We start from the raw sequence: 26,250 nt of genomic DNA, 5'->3' as shown, positions 1-26,250 counted from the left end.
AACTAGGAAATGGAATGTTTAAGGGATAATATCACTGTAGGTTTACATCAGAAATTGCAGGTTACAAAATTTCTGCTTTGGCCCAGAACAAAGAAATTGTGTTTTGAACAGTACCTGTGGCCCCATACTCAAGTGCACTTGTCTAATATACAGAGTTAGATCATGTATAAAGCTGCCTTTCCCTAGATTATAGGGCTAAGTAGACTGCTCCTAGATCCAAATTCAAATCTCAAAACTTACCATCAAAATGAACCAAAAAAAAAGAGGAAAAAACAGAACCAAAGACTGAGCAAGACAGAGTATGTTTATCACAATAGTTAATGCCAACTCTGTCTAATTCATACTTCCTAGGCTTCCCCAAGCTCAGGAAGCAGCCCAGGCCATCTGCTGCTTAGAAGAGAAGATGTAAAAACAGAAAGAGAGAAAGCTGGCCTTTTCTGAGTAGGCGCCCTCAGTCTCATCATTCCTTCTTGCCACATGGAATAAAAAGAGCAAAAATTAGCCAAGTCCATGTATGCTTTGGCCATTATTCGCTTTGAAAATTCCTCTCTCTAGAAAACATGCCCAGTCAGTATCCTCACATTTGAGCCATATTTCTTATCTTTGGACTTAGTGGGAGGACGGGGGTTATGAAATAATGACAGGGTTTCTTACTTTTAGTCCTGTCTCACCTGTAGAAATATTTATAAAATACATATAAACATTTCGGGACATGAAAAATTCAACTCTGTCTGCTTACCTTACGGTAGTTTTAAAAAAAAGTTTTTACACATATCAGAATTGCTTGAGAAGATTCTTAAACTCAAATGTCAGGGTCCCATCCCTAGAGACACGAATCCTGCAAGACTGAGATGTGAGCTAGGCATCTATATTTGATGCACACCAAAGATTTAGTGCTGCTGATTTAAACATTAATTTTAAAAATTTAGTTCTAAAACACACATGCAAAAATAAATGTCCCTTTTCAAAATCCTTCCCAATTAAAGGAGAATGGAGAATAGAGAGTAAGTATACACATGCACAAGTGAACCTACCCGAGGCCAGCTAAATCTGACACAAGGTTTCCCAAAGCAGCAGCTAAAAAAATGAAAAATGGACAAGTGAATTACTACATAAAAGTCAGAAAAATCACTATAGTAGATCACCGTGTAATCAATAAAGCACTGGTCTAGAAGAGTTACCACCTTTCTAAGCTACAATGACTATATCCAAAGTAACTCATTTGATAGCTCTGAATTTCAAGATCTCAAAATAGAGATCTGAGATTATAGTCTTCTACCTCCATCAATTAGTAATTTTTTTTCCTGATGTGGCAGCCAGTTTCCATTTTGGTTTCAATATTTAAAAATTTGCATAACATTCTGTAGTTCAACTTTCAGACAATATTTAAGGGAATTTGGATACTTGAAAGTTAAAGAGTAAAGTACAACTATGACATTCAAGAAAATCAAGGAGAGAAATGTCTCTTTCATTACTCATCTACTTCACATGTTCCATAGTAACACAACACAGAATTGTTCCCAAATTCCACCATCATGAAGAGTAGAGTAGTATTTGTGGGGAAAGAAGGAGACAGAACCAAATCGGATTTTTGGTCTTGTGTTTCCTTCCTTGATTTTTCTTCCCAACTTGAAAATAAATAATTTGATAGAGAAAATGGGCAGGAAGGTTTTAGGGTAACACTGAATTAAGGGAAAAAAATTTTTTTTACACAGTCAATATAGCAGATTATTCTTACTCATTAACTAACATAAAGTACCCAAACCTTCTCAGAAAAATGCATACTACATTTACAAAATTAAAAATTAAAGGATAGGATTAAGGAGATAAACTATTAATGACAGATATCTCAGTGAGTAAATTCATTCAAATGAAGTATCTTCGTCTATACTTAACCTACTAAAATGTTTCATAAATATACAGACAATGGAATAATAATACCACTATTATTAAATACCTGCCATAGTTGAAATTCCCAAAATAATTCCAATAGACAATTCAATATGGGTTCCCTGAAAAACAATTACAAAGAAATTAATCTTAAAAATTAAAACCGAAGTGGTATAAAAGAATAGCAAAGCATTAATTAAAACAGATAAAACAATGTTATTACAGCAGTTATATATATAATATACATAAATATGCATATACTATAGCAAATCACTTATTTATTACATATATGCATTCATGCAGAAATAACATCAGTATTTTATTCATTACAATTAAGCCTTCATAAAATTAAAAAATAGCAACACACAGAGCAATACAATTCATCATTAATAATCTAGAATTTATATTTTCCTACTATGGAAAGGTGCTTTAATGCTTTTGAACACAAAGATAACCAACTCACCTAAATTTTAAATTCTGAATGATATAATTATATACTATTGGTATTTACCTTATAAAAGATTTAAAAGACCAGACCAGTTTCTAAGGACCCAAAAACTCAGATTTCAAAAATTATCCTTAAAACATTTAACTCTTTAATCACTAGATAATGAGACTATATAATTCATTTACAAGCAACAATAGCATTTAATACAATAGAGATACAGCAAAAATGAAGCTCCACTGAATTTATTTACTGAGAGTTTAAGACTTTCTCTAAAGAAAACAAGGGCTCATATTTTCACCTCTACTTTTAAAGATAAGGAACTGAAGATTAAACGATTCTGACGGGTTATTATATAGAAAAAAGAAATTCTAGAATCTATTGTGCTAATTCAGTTCTAACCCTTATGCAATGCTGCCAAAAATGGACTTTTCAAAAGTTCTCTTAAATATTGATGGCTGAAAATTTCTAAAAAAATTTTTTTAATATCAATGATACTTGTGGAGAAAAAAAACACCCTGCAAATCTCAGTATTTGTTGAGGAAAAACAAAAAAGATGCCTTATGTAGTATACAGTTATATTGCATTACCCAATTATTTACGAAACGGAAGAGAAGTTAAATTTAACTTCCTCAATTTTCCTTCCCATAGGCCTTTTGATTCCACTCCTTTAAAATATAATTCCTATAGAGTATGGACCAAATAGCCTAATGTAAAGGTTTCCCAGGCATTAAAGTTACAAGGTTGTAAAGGAACACAAAGAAACAGATCTCTGAAGGAAAAGAAAACAGGCACAAAAAAATATCTTTATACATGGATGCAAAAAAACCCTGGAGTATTAATATAGGAGAGAAGTTCCCGACAGCTACAATGTATAAAAAATAAATACAGCATCTTTAACAGCAATGAATCATTGGAAATTACCTAAAATGAATCTGTCTGCAAACATGTATTTATAAAGCATTTACATGCTTAATCACTTGGTTGAATTTAAGAAAACTGAAGATGCTTCTAATAGCATGAAAAGCTTCATGTAAAGTCAAAGTTGGTTTGAAGGCAATAAAATCTCTACTCTTTTCCTTTTCCCCATAATAACATCAAATTTCATGTTAACAGGTGGTGTAGAAATTATAAATAAACCTAGTACTAGTTGTCTTAAAGTTGTACTTGGTTCATCACCTCAATCTTATCCATCTATTCTAGAATTCTAATCCAGTCTATCTTAATTAAATTGTAAGAAGAATTCCGCCCCCCCCACCACTCACTAAAATATGTTATAAGAAGCAATCCAACAACACAAAAATAAAAAAACTATGAAATTAAATGTTTAGTATGAACAGCAGCCAATAATAAAGGTCAAATCTACTGCAAGAAGTTATATAGGAATTTGTTTACATGATCGCAATTAGGGTAGCAGGCAAGAGAGTATACCTAACAGGAAAAATATCAAATGACATGATACAAAAAAAGAATCAGTTAAAAATTAAACATTTAAAAAATGTTTTCTTAACTTACTGTCTTCAAACAGTCAAAGCTATCCTACAACAGCAATTAGTGTTTAACAAAAAAAAGGTGAAAAACATTCTTAAGATAACAATGTTCACTTATTTGCCTTCTCATAGATTCTATAGTTATATTATTTATAGATTTTTAGTCTTAGCAGTCTATTAAAAAAGTCTCTCTGAAAAATTTAACTGTTTCTGAATTATTCTGCAATTATCACAGGATATTTTGCCACACCTCTTACTCTTAATCAATTTTAAGCCAGTAGTTTAAACACTTATTTCAGAACTATATAAATAAAAAACTGGTGATGTCTGTGCAACTGGACTTCAACATAAACCAGAAAAACAAATTTTACTGAGTTAGAGTCAATCATCTCAGGCCTAGAAAAACAGTCACACTAACAATGAGACACAGGCCTGAGTAACACAAGATAGGAACATTGCAATAATTTGACTTTAGAATGTGGGTGTGGTTGTTCTGTCTTAATTGGTATCTGTATTTAAACACAGAAATCTGTTTCTTGAGGCTTCCTTGGTAGCTCAGCTGATAAAAAATCTGCCTGCAATGTGGGAGACTCCAGTTCAATACCTGGGTTGGGAAGACCCCGTGGAGAAGGGATAGGCTACCCACTCCAGTATTCTTGGGCTTCCCTGGTGGTTCAGATGGTAAAGAATCTACCTGCATTGATTGAGACCAGGGTTCAATCCCTGGGTTGGGAAGACCCCCTGGAGGAGGGCATGGCAACCCACTCCAGTATTCTTGCCTGGAGAATCCTCATGAACAGAGGAGCCTGGCGGGCTGCAGTCCATTGGGTTACAGAGTTGGGCACAAATGAGCAACGAAGTACAGCACATCAGTTACTAGAGATATTTATTTCAAAGAAATAGTAAGACCATATTGAAAGTTGATGAAAGTGAAAGTCACTCAGTGGTGTCCGACTGTTTGCGACCCCATGGACTATACAGTCCATGGAATTCTCCAAGCCAGAATATTGGAGTGGGTAGCCATTCCCTTCTCCAGGGGATCTTTCTGACCCAGGAATCGAACTGGGATCTCCTGCACTGCAGGCGATTTCCTTAACAGCTGAGCTACCAGGGAAGCTCCAAGACCATACTGCAAAGGTCTTATTCAGGATCTAAGAAACTACCCAGTTTCCCTATTCTGCTCCCTCTTCAAAATCTCCCTGCCCTCCCTCTTTAAGCAAAATATATCATCTCAACACTTCCTTTAGGATAGCCTTTCATCATTTGAATATCTAAGGTTTGCTCAACTGAGGCAAAAAAAAAAAAGATTATTAATTGATGGTAGAATTAAAATACTGAGTGTAAAATTGTCACAAAGAAGCTTTAATCCAATCTATTCAGGAACATACCAAGACTTAAATGACAGTTTATAATTTAATCATAGCTGGTTTTTCTATAAGTAGTAAATAAAATTAGATTTTATTTACATTAACAATTTAAATAATCTAACTAACTCAAGGCTTACTAAAGGTTTACTTATTTCAGAAAAGGTAGTATGGCATGGTTGAAAGTTTCTTTTACTCACAGACATATAAATTAATCAACTTGATTCTTATATACACATTAGGAAAATATCATTATCAGCCAAAAAGCTAGCATTTTGAAATTATATTTTAGATGCTCTTACCAGACTACTCTGCTCAAGAATTATCCATCCAATGGGTGCTTATCACTTTCAAGTTATGTGCATGCTACAGTATCTTCTATGACTGTTTACCAAGCGAGATACCTTCCTGATGTGTAAACCTTGTGTTTCCTCAACCAGCTGAATGGCTAGAATTTCTGGATATCTGATCCCCATCAATCTGGACTTAAAGTAAGACTATATAGCAAAGAAAACCATTCTTGAGTGAACCAATTTTAGATAGTCTTCAAGCAAATTTTATAATCCATACAATGTAAACTATACTTTCATCCCTATTTTAAAACCAAATATTCTATTTCTACCCACCTATAGTATATGTGACCGTCAAAACACTGAAACAGAACACAAAACAAACAACGACAAATGAAAAAAAACAAACCCTGGCATCTCTCAACTATTTTTTCCTCATATTCAATAATCCTAAAATCACTCCCCTTTTTAATTTTTTGAGCAGTTTCCTATATAATATTTAGAATTTTTAGACTTTTTAAAACTTTGAGTCAGTGAGGAGAATTGGATACAGCACTAGGCAGCTTCAGAAGACCTGCATTTTCCTCGTGGACTAATGATGGACGTGTATTTTCATCATGACTTTATAATCTAGACTTAAAATTGGTATCTATTGACAAAAGCTGTCACAGAAGAGTATGAAAGGTCAATTGACCATTCCTACGATTAAACAATACCTTTAAGAAACAACCTTAGATGCAAATGACTCCAGCAAAAGAGAATTTTTAACAGTGTGATGGAACAAAGACTGAAGGCCTTATCATTTACAGTATCCTGAATTGAAACTTAAATCATCTTTGAGTTAAATGGATAGACTAAATATCAAAACACTCTTGTAAATATTTTTGTATGGGAAAACTGGACAAGGAACTAATTAATAACATACACATATAAGAACTGCTGATAAAATTAAAGAACATCAGAAAAATTCACAAACTTTTTTCTTTAATAAGAATGTTGAAACTAGAACAGAATAATATAGACTCAATAAATATCTGTTTATTATTGTCAATGCTTTACCAAAAGTCTTGATGATTAATCGATATAATACCTTAAAATTGAGCTACAGTCTAATTAACATGAAATACAGCTAAAAATAGTCTTATTCATTATGTTAATTAAAGCTTTACAACTGTAATATATAAATTATTAGGAAAATTTAGACCACATTTCTTTATTAGTTCAAAATAGAAGGGTTGAAAGAACTTACTGCAACAATCATAATTGCATTATCCAAAAAGCCAAACCCTATGAAAGGTATCGCATTGTGGATGAATACTGAAAAACATCAAAAACAGAAAAATATATTTTAAGATTTCTATAATTCTAAAATGACAAAAACAGATCATATGGTTAAAGTCTCATAAGTTGATATGATTTAAATTTTGGAATTTGCTTTCCATTCCCCACAGCCAAAAGATTCTGCTTCTGCTGTGTTTATATACTTGGTAGAAGCTATAATGGGGAAAAAACAAAATAAAAAACATATAACATGCAAAATTAATTGTGTTAGGCTTTTGTGTTTTCTTACTGGCAACACACATACACATGTACAAATTATGTACAGTTAATGACAGAACAAATAAATAAATACATATTATGAGTACCGTATTTTACCTGTTAAATAACTATTGACATCAATCTTTTTCTCTCTTAGACCTAAAGACTGATATCATAAAATTGATCTCCATATTAGAAATAATAAGAAATCAAACTTCCCTGAATCAAGTTTCAGGGAAGTTATCTGGTCACATTTACTTATCAAACAATTTTTTAAACACTGTTAGGGAAATGTGATTATGTCATTTTTATTAGACATCTGGATTCAAAATCCTCTTTCCTTCCTCAACACATCAGTATCTCTGACTGCTTTCACAAACTAAAAAAAACAATATTTGATTTAAATAAACATGTAACTTGGCCTCTTCCTACCAAAAGCACATCATACCTTATCTACATAATCTGTACATAATCTGGATGACCTGAGAAAACAGAAATGTAACTAGAAAGGGCTAATGTCTATTTTTAAAATATATTTAGCTTCATCTTTTTTTCCTATTAGCATCTTCAGCACATTGCAGAATGCCTAGTGCATAGTAGATGCTCAACAAACATTAGTTAATTAAGTTGAGGACATCTACCTCAGAAAGGAAGAAAATTCCAAACTACGACAAATGAGGAAAGACTGAGAAACAGATTAAAAGCTGAGGATAGTTAAGACTTTATTCTAATTAATCTATAAATCTGCCAAGGTATAGTCAACATCCATTCAACTGAGGACTTTTTTAAAATAGGCATCAAAGCATTCAGTTTTATACCACATCAAAAAATAGTCCCTTAAACCATTGGTTAGTTATGTGTTTAGTGTTCAGTGACTTTACATCTTTTTTCTTTTAATGCAGTTAAGTCCGCAGAAAGTACAATTAAAATATAATCCAGAAGTTAAGAAAATTTGATACTACTATGGTGAGTTCTGCACCAATAAGGGAAGGCTAATAAAGAGTAAAACAAGAAATATTTCTACCCACAAGCACTATCAAAGACTAAGAAGCAAGGGGGAAAATAGTATATATTCTAGGTCATTTCAGAGTTCTTGCTACCACATAAGAATGTCCCAGGTAAAAAGCAGCACCTTTTTAATTATAAAGTATATTGTTTTAAAAGATAATAAAAAAATCAAATGACATTAATGAAACAGGGTTTCTTCATAAAGGGCTGTCTTAATTCTTCAACTTTTTGCCTAGGTCCAGGTGCTTAACGACCAGACATTCAAAATTTTATAATGATCAGCCTCTAAAATACATACAGAATTTCAAAAAAATACTACAAATTGGTAAGTCAAAGGAGTATAATGAAATTCTAATAGTTCACTATATGAAACATTTACAGTGAAGAGAGAGCTACTACTTATATATATTTGGAGAGAAGACTCCCAAACACCTTCTCAATCATCTTTGAAAAGTAAATATGGTAAAATATGAAATTTTTGGAATTACTAAGCATTTTGGGGTTAATCTGATGACATCTCTAAAACTAGATATAATCATCTTAAAATTAGGTGTCAAGATTACAAAACTAAGATTAAGCTAATAGTTATCTTAGTAGAAACTTGGTCAGTAAACCAAAGCATTGCTACATTGCTATAATAATTACCTGCAACTGTAAAATATATCATGTTTTGATGTTTAGATGTAAATAAATGTGTCCCATAAATAAAAATTTATTTTCAACCCAAAGGAAAAATATAAATTTCAAAAAATTACATAACATGTACTGGACACTCCGCTGGGCACTTGAGATACAGAGATAGTTGATTCCAGCCCTCAAGAAGTCTGGGAATGATAACAGAGCCATATAGTTAACTTCAATATGACCCCCTAAATGGTGATAGCATTATATAGTGCTATGGATATAGAGTATATGAATCCAGCCTAGAAGTATCAGAAAAGATTACCAAGGAAAGAAAAATCTTAATTCTTAAATTGTTTTGATACCTGGGAAAAGCTACTGATTTCTAAGATAAATTAAATTCTACCTCTGAGAGAAAAAAAGGAACTAGCTACTAAATTTTAATTATATGTCCGCTCTCCAGTATGTAATGACAGACTACCAATTTGTGATTTCTTCAGTTTCCTTTGGAAAATATTATTCTATAACTCAGCAGTTATCAGTAAACCCTATCTAATATTTAGCTTTAACTTACAACCAATTCAAATTCACTGCACTGTTAAATAATTCTCTTCTTCCATTGTCTTTATAATAAGACCCTAAACTGTTTTACATTACTTTGGTGTTTTCCAATCATAATACAGTAAAGAAAGCAGACCAGCAGCATTATAAGGTTCTTTTCTGGGGTGGCTTAAAATGAACTTTACTTTCTTCATTATCAGAAACAAGTCAGAGCATTTTCTCCACCAAAGAAAATAGCTTAGAAATTCTAGTTCTGAAATGACCCAACTTAAATCCAAACTAAAGTAAACATATCCTTTTACCCAGGAACTAAGAAAACCTCTACTATAATTCTATCTCTAGATGGTAACAGTATTTAAACACTAACAGACATGGTTAACAATCTTAGAAATTCCATAATATTATGTTTTAAACTAAGTTTACAAACCTTTTGCTTTAGCATAATAAATAGGATAATCTATTCTACCTGGAATGAATTAATTTATTAACTCTCTGTACTATTAACGAATAATATAGTTATTTCAAGTCCAAAAGACAGATGCACAAATAATTATAGAACCATTACCATATCTCAGCTGTCCTGGGGTTGGTGGTTGAGCTTCCAACTTTTCTGAAGGGGAAAGAGAGGGTGTGGTCAAGAATTAGTTACTATAGCATGATTTTTTATTACAATGAAGAAAACACTAGCAGAATTACAAAATGAGAGAACAGCAGAGTTTATTCATAAATTATCTTTAGGCGAATGAACCAAAGTTATCCATACAGGAAATATTTCTTGGTATAGATTAAATTACAAGGCTAGAAAAACAAATTGAGCTTTAGTTACAGGCCTACTATGACCCTATATCCCTGGGCAAATCACTTATTTGGGGGTTTTTGTAAGATAATGAGACTAATTAATATCCCTTGATAACATACTGAATATTTTAAGTTTTGAAAGCTATACTACTGGACAATAAAGAACATTTACACAACAAAATGACCCCAGAGAGTAGGGTGTGATTCACCAAATAGTAACATTACTTATATGTCATAATAAACACAGAAAGTTTTCTCAAGTATATTATATCAAAGTATATTCAAGTGCCATCATTAAATCTAAAAATTAACAATTACAAAAACACTATCTACGTAATCTCATAACAATAACCAATTCATTTGTATAAGAGTAAATTACAGTAAAATGGCAGAGAATTCCACCTTTTTTATCCTCATTCAATCCAACAGAATTAACTGATACACTATACAAAAGAACCCAAACCATGGGTTGCTCTGCAATAAAGATCTAGTATAACCAAAATGTCCAAAGAAATACATTATAAACTGGATATATATTTTCTAAAATATTTATTTATAATCTGTGACAATATAAGAACTGAAGAGTTTAGTTTTTAGAAAGTGAAAAGCCAATGAATCTCTATCAATAAGCTATTTTACTGAAAAAGCATATAGTATCATAATGACTTTATAATAAGCAATGTGCTAAAACCTAGGGTTTAGGCAATTATTGGATTATTAAGAAAGTTCTATGAATGCAAGTTTACGTTTTGTTTTTCCTTTTCTAGGACAGTAAGGAAATGAAGATACCCTAAAACTTTGCAGTATTTTATATCTGCTTAGAATATAATCTCTATTATTTAACTAGTACTATTACCTCAAAATCTACTTTGAAAGCATGCAAATAGTTTTCCAAATTTTTAACAAGGAATATAAGATACCACTGTACTCCACAGAGTTTTCTGGTGAAGTAAACATGCAAAAGTGGTTACATACCAGAACTATTTCCTAGTTGCACTACTCTCATCATCACTACAGTTCTGACACTGTGAGGAGAAGTCCTTGTCAGTTGACTGGAACATCCTGAAATACCTAAAAATTCAACAAGCAGGACCTTCCCAATGTAATGAGAATATATAGAGTCCTTGCTTTTACTTCTTCAAATTCTCTACATACTGAGCAAAGTATTTTAAAATATTTTACAACTCCTAGGATGAAAGGATAAGAGCTAGGCAAATACATAATGTGTAAAAGTAATGAGGGGGAAAAAAATCAAATAATGTAAGCAATATTTCTAATCTGTCTTTCTAAGTACTTACAAAGATTAAAAAATTGAAGGTAATGAAAAATAACTCTTTTTAAAAGAGAGAGAAAAAGAAAATAATACAAAGTAAAGGAGACACAGCAGGGAGGAAAACCACTGGTACAGAGGTTAAAGCAAAATCAAAGCATAGAGTTTTGCCTCCTGCATTATAAAGAACCCAAGGAGTAATAAGAGGAAACAGAAAAGGAACATTTCCTAGAAAGTGGAAATTTTATTGGAAAGTATCCATCAAAAATTGTGACTCATTAACTGACCATTCTGAGGATTCTGAGACTATATCTTCTTTACTACATTAACGGAAAGAAGACAACTATATATCAGAAGTGAAAAAACATTAGGTGTATAACACACAATAAAACGCAATCTTTGAAATAAGCCCAAGGTTTCAGCAGTCTGTACCAATTTTAAAATGTGAAGGGAGCTAATATAATCCCCTTGAAAATAATCATAATAAATCCCAAAGCTTTATATCCCTACATACATATCTTAACCTTAAATTTTTTCTTCTGATACATGGTAAATTATGTACATTTACATGGAAATGTACTCCAATCTAATGTTTCATTAAGCAGACTGGAGTTAGAAAAATTAGTTCTTTCTGTTTCAGTGTGCATGTGCATTACATGCATCATAATTTCTCTCTTTTTCTAAATATTTTAAAATAAGAAGACTATTAATATTGTACATTGATCTAGTCACTAAGTCGTATCCAACTCTTGTGACCCCATGAACTGTAGCCTGCCAGGCTCCTCTGTCCATGGGATTCTCCAGGCAAGAATACTGGAGTGGGTTGCCACTTCCTTCTCCAAAGATTGTACATTACCACACCATATTTTCCAACCATTTTTAGCTTAAAAAGTCCTGGTTCTACTTCCAGTATAGGCTGAATTATCTTTTATCAGACCAATCCTATACAGAACAACTATAACCATAAATAAATATTTGAGAGCCCTGGAAAATGACCAAAAAGCAGGTTGATTGTGGAGAGGAATCAACAATTACAAGTAAGAATGGAACTAAGTGAGTTACCCATTTTACGAAGCTTTTGGCCTAATCCAGCTCTTTAAAAAAAAAAAAACAAAAAAAAAAAAACAAAACCTGCAGTCTTTCTGGCCTAAAGAAGCAGAGGGCAAGGTACAAGGTAACCAAAGCCACTGCAAAGTGAGAGAAAAGAGCAGAGTCAGAAAGGAGGAGCCTTAAATTCTGATGTACATTCAGTTCAAACATATGGCTTCTGTGTGAACCACGCCTGTGCAGGGAAAACCACAAAAATCCCAGCGTAAGGTAAAATAGAAAGAAAACAAAAAGAATGAAGAGCATCAGGAATGGTAAATACTGAGTAAATATCAAAGATTACTTTCTCCCTAGTAAATTAAATAAACCTGATTGTCCAAAAACTGCAACACTGCCATGTGGAGTTTATAATGTATGTAGATATAATACATTTGACATCAAAGCATAAAGGATGAAGGAGGTCACAAATGGACCAATTTGGAAATGTGGTTGCATGTTTCCACAATGTATGTGATGTGGTACAAGGTTCTAAGCAGAATTAGCTCTAAGCAGTCTGTAGAGTTCAAGGATGCCTATTTGTAATTCCTAGAGCAATCATACATACAGACAAAATGCATTAAGGATACAGTTAAAAAGCTAAATAAATAATGTGAAGAGGATTGCAAAAAATATTAAGTCAAAAGAACACAGGAAACGAGAACAGAAGAAGAGGCACAAGCAGAAACCAAACAGTAAAATAGTAAACCTACTTACAACTATATCAGTAACTACTTTCGATGTTAAAGGACTAAACAATCCAACTAAAAGGCAGAGGTTGTTAAAACGGATAAAAAGGCAAGACCCAACTATATGATATCTGCAAGAATTACATTTTAATAGATTAAAAGTTAATAAATGGCAAAAGACATATTATACAAACAGTAAGCTTGTAAGACTGGAGCTGCTGCAGTGCTGTGCTTAGTCGCTCAGTCACGTCTGACTCTTTGTGACCCCATGGACCGTGCCTTGCCAGGCTCCTCTGTCTATGGGATTTCCCAGGCAAGAATACTGGGGTGGTTGCCATATCCTCCTCCAAGGGATCTTCCTGACCTAGGGATCAAACCTGCATCTCTGTGTCTCTTGCATTAGCAGGTGGATTCTTTACCACCTGGGAAGCCCCTAAGGCTGGAGTTGCTGCTCAGTTGCTAAGCCATGTCCAACTCTTTGCACCCCATGGACTGCAGCACACCAGGTTTCCCTGTCCTTTACTATCTCCCAGAGTTTCCTCAAACTCATATCAACTGAGTCACTGATGCCTTCCAACCGTCTCATCCTCTGTCACCCGCTTCTCCTTCCGCCTTCTATCTTTCCCAGCATCAGGGTCTTTTCCAGTGAGTCAGCTCTTCTCATCAGGTGGCCGAAGTACTGGAACTTCAGCATCAGTCCTTCAAATGAATATTCAGGATTAATTTCCTTTAGGATTGACTGGTTGGATCTCCTTGCAGTCCAAGGGACTCTCAAGAGTCTTCTCTAGCACCACATTTCTAAAGCATCAATTCTTTGGTGCTCAGCCTCCTTTATGGTCCAACTCTCACATCTGTACATGACTATTGGAAAAACCACAGCTTTGCCTATATGAACCTTTGTTAGCAAAAGCTGGAAAGGTGATGTTAAAAGCAGATAAAGTAGACTTAAAAGACAAAGAGTATTACCAGAACCAGGGACATTTCAAAATGCTAAGAGTCAACTCATCAAAGGGCATAATAACAATTTGCTTATTCCTAGTAACAGAGCTTCAAAATGCATGATGCAAAATCTGACAGAATTAAAGGGAAAATAAACATTTCTACCATCATACTTGAAGATACAAAAGCTTCTCTCTCAGCAACTGATAGAACACTAGAGGAAATTATCACTAAGAAATAGATTATCTGAACAACACTACCAATCATCTCCATTCAACTAATATTTAAACATCCATACTCAACAACTACAGAATGTATATTCTTTTCAAGTGCAGATGGTACATTTATCAAAATAGACCATATGCTGATCCATGCTGATCCACAAAACAAGTGTTAATAAGTTAATGATTACAACTGTAAAGAATATGTTCTCTGACCAAAATACAACTCATAATAATAAGATATCTAGATAAGAAAGTGGAAATTAAGTAACATCTTCTAAATACATGGTCCAAAGAAGAAATCAAAGAGGAAATTAGAAAATACTTTTCAAATGAATCACAATGAAAATACAGTACACTGAAATTTGTCAGGACAGCTCAACGAAAGCTTAGAGGAGTTTTAAGTACTAATATTAAGGAGAAAGGCCTAAAATAAATGACATATGGTTCTATCTGAAAAAGCTACGAAAAAAAAGAGAGCAAGGTAATGAAAAGTAAGCTGTAAAAAGAAGGCTATCACAACAAAAACAGCTGAAATCAATGAAATAAAAAGTAAACAATAACGGAAAAAGACAAAACCAAAAGTTGATTCTTTGAAAAGATTAACAAAATGAAAAAATCTTTAGGTACACCAACCTAGAAAGAGAACACAAATTATTAATGTTAAGAATAAAACAGGGAACATCACTACAGATCCTACAGACATTAAAATGAGAATATTACATATAACTTTATGTCAACCTAGTCAACTTAGATGAAATGAACAAATTCCTTGAAAACTACAACTTACCAAAAGATATAAGCTGAAACAAAAAATCTGAATAGCTCTAAAATCAAATTTGTTAACAAGCACCTTTCCATAACATTCACACTAAAAACAAAACAAAACAAAAAACCTCCAGACCCAGATGGTTTCACTAATGAGTTTTATTGAACACTTAAAGAAAAGCAAATGCCAACCCTAGACGAACTTACAAGTTTCTTCAGAAAAATAAAAAATGAAGAAATAGTTCCCAACTCATTTTATAAGGTCAGAAGAGTACTAAAAATAAAATCAAACCAAAAAATTACTGAAAAAAGAGAAAGCTACAGACCAATACCCTTCATGAACATAGGCAGAAAAATTCTTAACAGAATGATAACTTAGTGGAAAAACAATTTAACGGGATGATAATGGAATGAAAACTGCTTTTCCAAAGTGTGTTTATTTACAATACTGGCAAAAATAACTAACATCCAGACTTCCTTATTTTTTTCTTTTTCTCAGATATTTTTCATTGTTTGAAGAAGCTGCACTTAATAGGGTTTCATGTTTAGAAATATATCAGTTCAGTTCAGTCGTTCAGTCGTGTCCGACTCTTTGCGACCCCATGAATCGCAGCTCGCCAGGCCTCCCTGTCCATCACCAACTCCCGGAGTTCACTCAGACTCGCATCCATCCAGTCAGTGATGCCATCTAGCCATCTCATCCTCAGTCGTCCCCTTTTCCTCCTGCCCCCAATTCCTCCCAGGATCAGAGTCTTTTCCAATGAGTCAACTCTTCTCATGAGGTGGCCAGAGTACTAGAGTTTCAGCTTTAGCATCATTCCCTCCAAAGAAATCCCAGAACTGATCTCCTTTAGGATGGACTGGTTGGATCTCCTTGTTGTCCAAGGGACTCTCAAGAGTCTTCTCCAAAACCACAGTTGAAAAGCATCAATTCTTCGGCACTCAGCTTTCTTCACAGTCCAACTCTCACATCCATACATGACTACTGGAAAAACCATAGCCTTGACTAGACAGACCTTTGTTGGCAAAGTAATGTCTCTGCTTTTCAATATGCTATCTAGGTTGGTCATAACTTTTCTTCCAAGGAGTAAGCATCTTTTAACTTCATGGCTGCAGTCACCATCTGCAGTGATTTTGGAGCCCCAAAAAATAAAGTCTGAAATATATAGGTTAGCATATTAACGCATATATATGGAATTTAGAAAGACGGTAATGATGACCCTATATGCGAGACAGCAAAAGAGACACAGATGTAAAGAACAGACTTTTGGACTCTGTGGGAGAAGGCGAGGGTGGGATGATTTGAGAGAATAGCATTGAGACATGTATATTATCATATGTGAAATAGATCACCAATCCAGGTTCGATGCACAAGACAGGGCGCCCAGGGCCAGTAAACTGGGATGACCCTGAGGGATGTGATTCGGAGGGAGGTGGGAGGGGGGTTCAGGATGGGGGACACATGTACACCCATGGCTGATTCATGTCAATGTATGGCAAAAACCACTACAATATTGTAAAGTAATTAGCCTCCAATTAAAATAAATTAATTAATTTAAAAGAAAAAAAAAGTAACAGGGATCCTTGTGGGGTTGTTAACTCTTCTGTATGTTGACTCTATCAATGACAATATCTTGCATGTCACACCATATGAAGTTTTTACAAGATGTCACCTTTGGCGAAAGTGGATAGTCTGTATTATTTCTTGCAATTCCATGTGCATCTGCAATTATGTCAAAATAAAAAGCTTAATTAAAATTAACAAACAGGAGTAAAAGAAGTTAGGCGCTTTTGAAATTTGTTCTTAAAAGTCTTATGCACGCAGGCTGAAAGGCAAATAAACTTTCGCTAAAAATAACCAAATTGATCTACTAAAAATGAAAATGCAAACAAGACACACACACACACACACACACACACACACACACACACAAAGAAATACAGAGGTTAGGACAATTATCTGTATGTATCTATGAGATAATATTTACATGTAAATTTCTTTTCCTTTTGATTTCATATTTAAGTCTTTACTAGCAGGAAAGTAAATAAGACATGATAGTTCTTACAAATTACTAATTTATACTGCATCAAACCAAATAAAAATTATTTTAAATAGGACTTTCTCTCCTTCTAATCTATCCTTGAGAACAGAAATATATTCAAGTATTTTAATGTATAAACAAATCTTTACCTAATTAAAAGCTCCCTAGATATTAATTATAAATCCTGAAAACTATAACACTTTGCATGTTTAAATACAAAAAATTTCAATACATTCAACATTTTGTTTTGCTTCAGTAACCCAGGAAGAATAGAGAAAACAATTTAAAACATGCAATTTTACTTTTACGAAATGACATTCTGATATTTTAGAATGTACAGAAAATGAGGAATTCCAATCAGTCTTCTAATTAACAAAAGCAACCAAAGACCTGTTGTAGCTTACAAAATACTGTTACTACCTAAGTAATACTGAATTTTTAGAAGAAATATTTCCTTGATGAATTGGAATATTATAGTGCATCAGAATCATCATTTAATGGTCAACTATTATCTATTTAGGAAATATAAAACTGAGGGTCACTGCCATATAAAAGTCAAAAGAGTGTCAGAAGGAAACACAAATTAAGGGTTTTTTTCTCATATCTCAAGAATAAATATGTATTTAATCAAGCAACTTTTTATATTTTGCTATATAAGTATAAATAATTACTTCATACTATATTCACTTAAAAGGAAGTGGAGGGGGGAGTCAGATTAGAAAGAGAAAGACAAAGGAAGAAATGAGAAACAGAGCAAGGTAACAAAAACAGATGAGGAACAATTGTAGAGATTTTTTAAAAAGAGAGAAAAATTTTGAAAGGAGCCTCACTGAAGGCCACACAAGAAGGAAATTCTAGATCTGGGCGAATGGAATTGCTGGGACATGGTTTTCTTCAGTCTCTCTACTGTATTTCTTCATTAAGTAGCCATTCTTTATTCATAATTGTATGTGTGTTAGTCACTCAGTCATGTTCGACTCTTTGCGACCCTATGAACTGTAGCCCGCCAGGCTCCTCGGTGCACAGAATTCTCCAGGCAAGAATACTGGAGTGGGTTGCCATTTCCTCCACCAGAGGATCTTCCCGATCAGGTATCAAACCCATGGTCTCTTATATCTCCTGCACTGGCAGGCATGTTCTTTACCAGTAGTGCCACATGGGAAGCCCTTTTTCTATACAGAAGTGCACATAAAATTGTATTCTGTCATTTTCACAAAGCATTATAAGGTGAACACTTCCCCTTTTAATTCCCTAAGGCAATAATTCCATTGATAGTATTTTATTTCATTATATGATATACAATAGTTTAATCCCCTTAACTAGATATTTATTCTTCCTTATTTTTCGCTTTAAAAATAACACTTACATAAACCTGTACCTAAATCTTCCTATGTTTCCCTGAAAGTTCTTTAACATAGATTATTCTTAAGTGGCATTACTGAGTCCAAAAAAGGCATACATTTAAGGATTTTTAAAATTTTACAAAATTTCTCTTAGAAAAAGTAGGGCCAAATTACTCCCATCTTGCTACATTTTAATTTTTTTAATGTTACACTTTTACTAAAAATATTCTTACGCTCTCAGAACACAGGTAAAATGTCATTAAAACAAAATCCTTGAAAGAAATTTTCAAGCCCCAGTCAACTGCCAAGTTACTTTAACTGACAAAAGATTCCAATACAACGAATAAATAGGACAGGTTCAAGGAGTTTATTATGAAATTTAATTAACCTGCATGCTGCTGCTGCTGCTACTGCTAAGTCGCTTCAGTCGTGTCCGACTCTGTGCAACCCCAGAAGGCAATGGCATCCCACTCCAGTACTCTTGCCTAGAAAATCCCATGGACGGAGGGGCCTGGTGGGCTGCAGTCCATGGGGTCGCTAAGAGTAGGACACAACTGAGCAACTTCACTTTCACTTTTCACTTTCATGCATTGGAGAAGGAAATGGCAACCCACTCCCACGTTCTTGCCTGGAGAATCCCAGGGACAGGGGAGCCTGGTGGGCTCCCTCCTTAATTAAGTTGTTGTTGATCAGTCACTAAGTCATGCTGTGTCCAGGTCTTCCTTAATTATATTTTCCCATAAAAATAAGTTTTAAAAAGCTTTAGTCCAACATCAATAAACGATTCTATAATATCTTTTAGGATTGTAAGTCATTCTAGTAAGAAATATATATTAAACTGAAAATCAAACTACTTTGGTAGAAGAAAGTAAGTGGAATACTTATAGTTTCTTTAGTCTCCACTATAAAACAATGTGTTTACAAAGTGGTGGGCTTCCCTGGTGGCTCAGATGGGAAAGAATCTGCCTGCAATGCAGGAGACCTGGGTTTGATCCCTGAGTTGAGTAGATCTAGAGAAGGGAAAGGCTACCCACTCCAGTATTATGGTCTGGAGAATTCCACAGACAGAAGACCTGGCAGGCTACAGTCCATGGGGTAACAAAGAATCAGACATGATCGAGCAACTTTCACTTTCACTAGAAAACAAAACTATACCCCTTGACTACAGTGTGACATATTACATTATTAATTAAAACTCAATATTTTGTATAATCTAGGAGGGAAAAGAATCTGAAAAAGAATAGATGTACATATAAACATAAACTGCTTAGACTTTTAACAGAACCAAAAGTTCCTACAAGTAAGGTTAAATTTACAATAAATATATAATGCATTAAAGAAGACAAACTTAAAATGCAAATCATGCTGTTCAAAATGATTTAAGCAAAGCAAATCATACCAGGTGCCAAAAAATCAAACATGCATCCAAAAGGGTTTATAAAGCTACAACACAATATTTTTTAAAAGAAATAAATTAATATGGTTGAGCAATATACTTATAAAACCTGACATTCTGAACTGAACATTGAAACACTTTAGAAACTAAAAAAAACTTAACTTTTTAATTTTGTAAATTTCAATTAACAGGTCTTATCTTTTAAAATAATGGCTATTAATTATAGTTTTTTAAACACATTCCTTAGTTAAGACCAAAAAACAGTATTTCAGTGTGATTTTGTTATTTAGCATCTAAAAGTTTACTGCAACATGCAAAGAAATGTTTACTTAGATCATGTAATATTGTCACTCACTAAACTTCAGGGGAACACAGCATGCAACCTAGGGCTTCAGTGCAGTTTACTTAAGGGAGACTAACAAATTTCTGGTCTGAGGCAGTCCAGTGGTATAACAGATGACAGGAGTTGGCCAGTACTAATGATGAGGAAGGTGATATGCGCATGCTTAGTTGTTCAGTCCTGTCTGACTCTTTTCGACCCCATGGACTGTAGCCCACCAGGCTCCTCTGTCCATGGGGATTCTCCAGGCAAGAATACTGGAATGAGGTCACCATGCCCTCCTCCAGGGGATCTTCCCAATCCAGGGATCGAACCCAGTTCTCCCACACTGCAGGCAGATTCTTTACCCTCTGAGCCACCAGGGAAGCCCCAGGAAGGTGATAGTAGTGCCTAATTGATCATCACCTTTGTTAACTTCATTAATGTTGGCTTAAGAAATAGTAAATACTGGGACTTCTCTGGTGGTCCAATGGCTAAGACTCCTTGCTCCCAATGCAGGGGACCAGGGTTCACTCCCTGGTCAGGGAACTAGATCCTGCCTGCTGCAGCTAAGACCTGGCACAGCTAAATACATAAAAATAAATCTAAAAAACAGTAAATACTAGATGTATAGTAATTTATTTCTCTTGTATCTGTCATTTCATGGAGTGTTGTTTTTTTTTTTTTTAGGATAATCAAACATACTATTGCTCTGTGGTTGCTTTCACATATCTAAGTTGTGTACTTAGAACAATTATATACTCAATGCTTAACTCAGACACTGTATTCCTTTCCTTCTTTCATGCCAAAGGAAAACAGATAAAGAAAACAATTACTATATAATGATTTTCCTTTTTTAAAAAGGCTAAGATAGTAAACTAACAGTACAAATTTTTTAAAAAAAGCAGATCTTACTTTTATGTTTTAGGTATAGAGACAGTACTATACAATTCTAAATTTTAAAATTATATACCTGAGCATATATAACATGGGTATATTATATTGTAGATGGAAAGCTTAAAGTAAATTAAAAAAAATCATCTTGGAACATCATAAGTGGTTGACATGTGTGTGGGTATGGTGACATAAATTACTAGAAAACACTCATTTAAAAAATAAAACTGCTTAATATTAGGAGGGAGAAGAGTTTTTCAGTCAGTATTACATTTTTCCCCTTTTAATCATTCCCGAAATAAGAATTGTTTAGCAGAATGTTAGAGCTGAAAGGATCCTTAGAAACAGTTTGCCAGTGGTTCTCAATATGGTGCCTCACTTAGAAGATGCTGGGAAATGCGGGGTTGCTTTTGGATATGATAATGACTGAGAGGATGGGTCAAATGGTAAAGAATCTGCCTGCAGGAGACACAGGTTTGATCCCTGGGTGGGGAAGATCCCCTAGAGAGGAAAAGGCAGCCCACTCCAGTAATCTTGCTTGGGAACTCCCATGGACAGAGTAGCTTGGTGGGTTAACGTCCGTGGGGTCACAAAGAGTTGGACATAACTTAGCCACTAAACCACCACCAATGACTGAGAAATGCTATTGGTATTAGGGATTCTACACATCCTACAATGCAAGAAAGAGTCATTCCTAATGAAGAATTATCCAGCCCGTATGCGTACTATGCCCACATAGTAGTGTACTGACTTATTTCTCCATTTCAAAGATTTAGCCAGTTAGGTCCAGAGACGTTATTAATAAGTGCTTACTCAAGGACACACAACTGTGTCTAGAACCGAGATTCTCTTCCTCTTGTCTTATTTCTCTTCAGTGAGTAAATTCTTAATAGGAAAACACAGCATTTTATATATATATATATATATTCATTGTACAATGAATATGTAAAACACTGTCAAAACATTGGTCAGGCATTAATATTTGAAACTGAAGTAAAACTGCAATTATCTAAAATACTAATACCTTTTCCAATTGCTTTTTTTCTCTTCTAAGAAATCATTCTTTTTCATACAAATCATTAAAAAAAATCCATCAAAGTTGAAAGAGAGGGGAAGAAATTAACTCATCTATTATAGTTACCAAATAAAACATTTTCTAAATGGGAAAATTACATGGTTTCTGCTGGTTTCAGAACTGGATACTCTTTGTTGTTGCTGTTGTTCAGTTAGTTGTGTCTGACTCTTTGTGACCCCATGGTCTGCAGCATGTCAGACTCCCCTGTCATTCACTATCTCCTGGAGTTTGCTCATACTCATGTCCATTGAGTTGGTGATGCCATCCAACCATCTCATTCTGTCGCCCCCTTCTGTTCCTGCCTCAATCTTTCCCAGCATCAGGGTCTTTTCCAATGAGTCGGCTCTTTGCAACAGGTGTCCAAAGTACTGCAGCTTCAGCATCAGTTTTGCCAAAGTATATTCAGGGTTGATCTCCTTTGGGATTGACTGGCTTGATGTCCTTGCTGTCCTAGCGACTCAAGAGTCTCTTCTAGGACCACAGTTCAAAAGCATCAATTCTTCAGCACTCAGCCCCGTTTATGGTCCAACTCTCACATTCGTACATGACTACTGGAAAAACCACAGCTTTGACTATATGTACCTTTGTTGGCAAAGTGATGTCTCTGCTTTTAAAAATACTGTCTAGGTTTGTCATAGCCTTCCTTCCAAGGAGCAAGCGTCATTTAACTTTATGGCTGCAGTCACAGTCCTCAGCGATTTTGGAACCCAAGAAAATAAAATCTGCCACTGTTCTCATTTTTTTCCCTTCTACTTGCCAAGATGTGATGTGACTAGATGCCATGCCACAGCACAGAAGTCAAGATGGCAGAGTAGAAGGATGTGCATGCATCTTCTCCTGCAAGAACATCAAAATCGGATACCCTCTAGTCTAGCACTAATCTCCCCTGCTAACCCTAAAGTAATTTATTACCATGAAAAGAGCACTGAACTAAAAACCCAAAGGCCAGGACATCCCTGGGGGTTCAGTCGTTGGAACTCTATGCTCCCAATTCGGGGGACCCAGGTTCAATCCCTGATCAGGTAGCCAAGATCCCACAAACTACAACTAAGAGCCTGCATAAAGCAAGGAAGTCCCAGGGCAGCCAAATAAACAAATCAATAATAATAATAAACTCAAAGGCCTTGACATGAATCCCTGCTCTGATATACATATATATACCTATAAAATCAGTCACCAAACCTTGACTACATCATAAACCCTCTATATCTCTGTTTCATGTTATATAAAATGAAGATTTTAGGTCTCTGCATCCCTTCTAGCTCTAATATTCTGACTCTATATTGCTTCCTTATTGTATAACTAGTAGGAGTTAAAAAATAGAGGTGTACCACATAAACGTTTATGAAGAAGCACACTACACAGTGAGTAGGGACATAATTAAAGACTGGGTCTCAAAAGGTAATCACTGACAGGTTAAATCCTATTAGTTATTGTTCAGTAGCACTTTTCCTCCTAGTGATATCATTTGCCATTATGTATAGAATAAGTATCATTCCTTTTCCCTACATTGTCTTAAAAATGAGGGTTATTTAAAAACAACCTTTAGAATAATCCAAAATTGAAACTTTCTTCTCCAAAAGACATTTTCATTAAATGTTTAATTTCTGCATACACACTAAGATAAAATTTTTAATTTTAGAATAACATTAGAACCGGCAAAGTAGAGCAAATTGGAGGATTTTTGTACTGTACTGATACATTAAAATATACACAAGTGTGTATGCTTATACATACATACACACTACATGCCTCCCCACTGAGAAATCAGGATCTTTCAGTTTATCTTTTGCTCTTGACACTATATATACAGTCTAAGAAACTTTCTCTTACAAAATTTCAATTGGTGCATAAAATAGTTCTTATTCCTTTCCATACATTGTGTTATACTTCTGAGGCAATTCATCTATATTAAATAGTAATCAAAAAATAAAATATGGACAGAGATATTTATTTTTATTTCTCCCTCCATCCCACGCATACACACACTCAACACAATTCCTCCTCCTCCTCCACCACCACCACAGCATACAATGTAAGTCAGATATCAAACTGTACGGAGACTTAATCTATAAAAATGTTGATGAATGGCCTTACAATGAACGTACATAACACTTTCAAACTATTCAAGAATATACTCTTAAAATGTATTTTACTGAAGTTCAGTTACTGAAACATAGTTTCTCTTAGAATATTCTGAAGGTTTCTCTGTGTGTGGTCCCTCTGTCTTATTCATCCTAAAGAAATTCATAATCTTTGTTGCTTCTGATGTCTCACTTTGCTGTGGTTATTTCAACATTTAAAATATGTTATTTAAATATTAGTGATTCTGCCTTTTAAGATCATAAATGCAATCTTTCAGTCAATTAAACATGCAATTATTAGTCAATCATGTCCGCAGGTCTAGGGTTAGATAATAAAAACAGAGGTTCCAAAGACAATGGAAAACTGAAACACTGATGTAAACAAACAAAAAAGGACCATCACTATAATCAAAGCATTCTATTTCAAACAAGCAAGAAGTCCTGTCAAATAGATGCTCTTCCACTTGCAATAAACGTCTGACAAACAATCAATACTGCAATACTGTACTGTACCAAAACTATCAGAGGTCTCTGCTGATGATAACTCCTTCGCTCGCTTCACAATGGCAATCTCAGGTTTGGGATACCTGCATGCTAAAAATATTTTTAAATCAATGTATTCAAGCAATAACATAAATATGTATAAAACTTTAAATGTATATGAAATTTTGAAGTGAAACATGCTAGTATACGGGCAGTCTTCACTTCATACAATATTGTGGGGACATAAAAATGACAATGTAAGTGGCAGAGCAATCTTAGTAACTGATGAGGAAAATCACCATTGTTCTGTGATTTTTAAATTTCTTTTCAAAACATTAAAAAATTCTCTTACTGGTAGTTATAAAGGGAAACGTTTTAAACAGTAAAATGATTGACTAAAATATTTGTAACTGAAAATATCAGACACACTGGAATTACAGTACAGGGTCTTATTCTTGGTACTCACAGAATTAGAGAAAGAACTTATGGGAACCAGCAAGGAAGGGTGGTAGGAAGGGACAGTTACGGTTTGGAAGTGACAGGTACACACTGCTATATATAAAATGAACAACTAACAAAGACCTTATAAAAAAGTGCTTTATTCTTTGTAAAATAATTAAATTATCAAAAGTTGCTTCAATAGTGCTAGCACTTTCTCATTGTATAACTTACAATATGGAACAAGCAACTTTCCTATGCCTTGGTGAACTGCCACATTCCTTTTTAAGTCTGAAATTGCTTACATTTTACCTTTCATATTTTTAATATTATGAAATAGCTCAGAGAGTTTCTTGAATGTGAAAATTTTACCAGAATCACTTCCTCCCTAAGTCTTCATCCTTTCACCACAACCTTCTCACTTTCCTCATTTATGTTCGTAAGTTTGCCTTCTCTTAACTCTTCTGGCTGAGTATCTGGAGTCTCTCAAATGGCAGGAGTTCAACAGCAGTATGAATATTCCCAATGTCAGCTATTTCTTCTATAACCTCATTTACATTTGATTAAAATATCACATCAGCATTACCACTTTTCACCCTTTTTTTGGTCAATTCTCTTTTGATTATCTTTTTTTTTTTTAATGTGAAGCATGGGACAGTTGGAAGGTCAAAAATGAAAGTAATGAACTGTAACCCATTAAACAGAATAAGAATTTATGAACATATATTGATATGAATTCATAACTTTAATAGTTGATGAGGAATGGGGTATTTCATAGACTCAAAGTACCTCCCCACAAAATACTAATCACAAAAGGGAAATAGAAACTCTACAGTGGATAAATCAGACTGATACTACTTAGTCCAGTATTCAAAGGACATGGTTAACCAAGAAGTGGTTAATATCATCAGGAATAAATAAAAATCATGAGCAACGGACAGGATGGAAAAAAGAACATAAAATTACTTTTGTGATATTCTTGCCTAAGATGCTTAACTGGAAGGTATTCACGAGGAAAGACATAAAACCAAACTGAAGTACTGCTACAACATAACTAGACTATAATCCCCAAAAGTATCAACGTAATGAAAGCCAAGGGAAAGACTGAGAAACTGTTTCAAATAGAGGGAAATCTAAGTGCAATGCATGGTTCTGGACTGGATCTTTTTGATGTAAGGGAATATCAATGGGGCAACTGGT

The 26,250-nt window shown here is 34.2% G+C and overlaps 1 protein-coding gene across 2 annotated transcripts in view; it reads right to left on the bottom strand.

Annotated features, from left to right (window-relative positions):
* Positions 1-26,250, bottom strand: part of TMEM65 (transmembrane protein 65) — a 49,333-nt gene that overhangs the window by 5,595 nt on the left and 17,488 nt on the right. Inside the window, exons 2-6 of one of the 2 annotated variants that reach the window (XM_069599917.1) lie at positions 24,643-24,723; positions 9,774-9,818; positions 6,729-6,796; positions 1,958-2,012; positions 1,035-1,077 (exon numbers count right to left, since the gene is read on the bottom strand). In XM_069599917.1, the coding sequence (XP_069456018.1) occupies positions 1,035-1,077; positions 1,958-2,012; positions 6,729-6,796; positions 9,774-9,818; positions 24,643-24,723 (292 nt within the window). The remainder of the gene's footprint in view (positions 1-1,034; positions 1,078-1,957; positions 2,013-6,728; positions 6,797-9,773; positions 9,819-24,642; positions 24,724-26,250) is intronic. The other variant, XM_069599918.1, reaches the window with a different exon arrangement.

This window comes from Ovis canadensis, chromosome 9, assembly GCF_042477335.2.
Source record: "Ovis canadensis isolate MfBH-ARS-UI-01 breed Bighorn chromosome 9, ARS-UI_OviCan_v2, whole genome shotgun sequence".
NCBI classification, from domain to species: Eukaryota; Metazoa; Chordata; class Mammalia; order Artiodactyla; family Bovidae; genus Ovis; species Ovis canadensis.
This window is presented reverse-complemented; position numbering and strand designations above follow the sequence as displayed.